Here is a 1,764-nt window from a genome sequence, read left to right as displayed (position 1 = left end):
AAGGATGGAGGTGACCAAGCAGGTGAGAGGGTGGTGAAATGGGCGAGAGGGGGGCAGTGAGAATAGAAGTTTGGGGGAAGGTGGGGAGGATTGTGAGTGTCGAAACAGGTGAGAGGGTGTGGGGGCAAAGGGATGGGGGTGGCAAAACACTCCTCTCCTCTCTGTCATCACTAAACCCTCCCACTCTATTGTGTTGATAACTGTATCTTCTCATGCTTTGATCCCTTCCCACCTTTCTCAGGGAAAGTGCATGAAATTGTTCAGTATGTAGATTTCCCCACCTCACCTTCCTCCTCATTCTCGTCCTCCTCCTTACCCTCCTCCTCCTCCTCTCTATCATCTCTGTATTCCGCCACAGGCTGGAGCATGTAGAGTTGTCCTGCATGTGGACCCCCCGCCCTCCTTCTCACCATCGCCCTCCTTCTCTCTATCATCTCTGTTATTCTCAACAGGTTGGAGCACATGGAGTTGCACTTAATGTGGACCTCACCTCTTCCTCACTCTCGTCCTTCTCTTCTCTCTCTATCTTTGTATTTCTCAACAGCTTAGAGCATGTGGAGTTATCCTTAATGTGGATCTCGCCTCCTCCTCACCCTCTTCCTCATTGTCCTCCTTCTCACCCTCCTCCTTCGTCTCTCTATCATTTCTGTATTTCTCAACAGGTTGGAGCACATGGAGTTGTACTTAATGTGGATCTGGCCTCCTTCTCACTCTCTTCCTCACTCCCCTCTTCACCCTCCTCCTCCTTCATTCTATCATCTCTGTATTCCTCCCCAGGTTGGAGCGCGTGGAGTCGTCCTGTTTGTGGATCCCCCCCACCTCACCCTCCTCCTGCAGGCTAGCAGAGAGGCCGGCCTGAGCGGCGCCTTCACTTGGGTGGTGCCATCAGACTGGGCCCACTCGGGGGAGAACATTGCAGGGCTGGAAGATGAGGTAAAAATAATAATAATAATAATAGTAATAATAATAATCAATAACAAATAATCAATAGCATTTGTATTGTAAGCATATACTCCCGCTCGACAGCAAGCTCTAGGTATCTTTGCTTTTTATGCTTCTCTCTAGTAACACCTCTAATCTTTGGCTCTTATGTTATGCCCTGTTTGTTTTGCTATTGCAGTTTAACTCTGATGAAACTAAACTGAAGAAGAAGAAGGGGGGTTGTTGGTGGGTGTTCTGGTGTGGTTTCGGCTGCTTCCCATTTCCTCCCTTGCGTTTTAATTTTTTTAACATTATAATGACACCTGTCTAAGACGGCCGCTTTTCTCTGTAACTATGGGTGGCAGTTGTGGTTGTGAGACTATATGAATCGGGTTACCCGTGAACAGCCTCAGACAGCAGCTGTTTTGCTATCCACAGGTTTCCGGATCTATCACCATCGAGACTCGAACAGCCATCCTGGAGGAGTTTACGGATTACGTAAGAAGTCTGACGTACAACAACAGACAAGGGATTCCAGACGACTGGTTCATGAACATATACCAGGCAATCCATCAGTGCAGTCTTATTGATGTGGAGGTGAGTGGGAAGGAAAGAGGGGTTCCTGAACATTTCCACGCTATCCGTCAGTTCTGTTTTATTGATATCGAGATGAGGCAGAAGTAGAACAGAGAGAGGGAGCTGGATGCACGGAGGGAAGAAGGGGGAATGAGAGAAGTAGCTACGAAGAAAGAGATAGAGAGAGGTAGGGAAAGAAAGGGGGAGGGTGAGGTATCTTGGAAGAGATAGATACAGAGAGAGAGTTGGATGGGGGGAGAGGGGGGG

General features: G+C 48.5%; 1 protein-coding gene across 1 annotated transcript in view; it reads left to right on the top strand.

Moving 5' to 3' along the window:
- The window catches only part of LOC101861377, a gene marked incomplete in the record, with an annotated part of 53,262 nt that overhangs the window by 38,626 nt on the left and 12,872 nt on the right, over positions 1–1,764 (top strand). Inside the window, 2 exon segments of the mRNA XM_013085824.2 lie at positions 778–933; positions 1,360–1,518. Coding sequence (XP_012941278.1) covers positions 778–933; positions 1,360–1,518 — 315 coding nt within the window.

Source organism: Aplysia californica, unplaced genomic scaffold (genome assembly GCF_000002075.1).
Source record: "Aplysia californica isolate F4 #8 unplaced genomic scaffold, AplCal3.0 scaffold00411, whole genome shotgun sequence".
NCBI lineage: Eukaryota > Metazoa > Mollusca > Gastropoda > Aplysiida > Aplysiidae > Aplysia > Aplysia californica.
The sequence above is the reverse complement of the archived record's forward strand: the minus strand, read 5'-3'. Positions and strand labels throughout refer to the sequence as shown.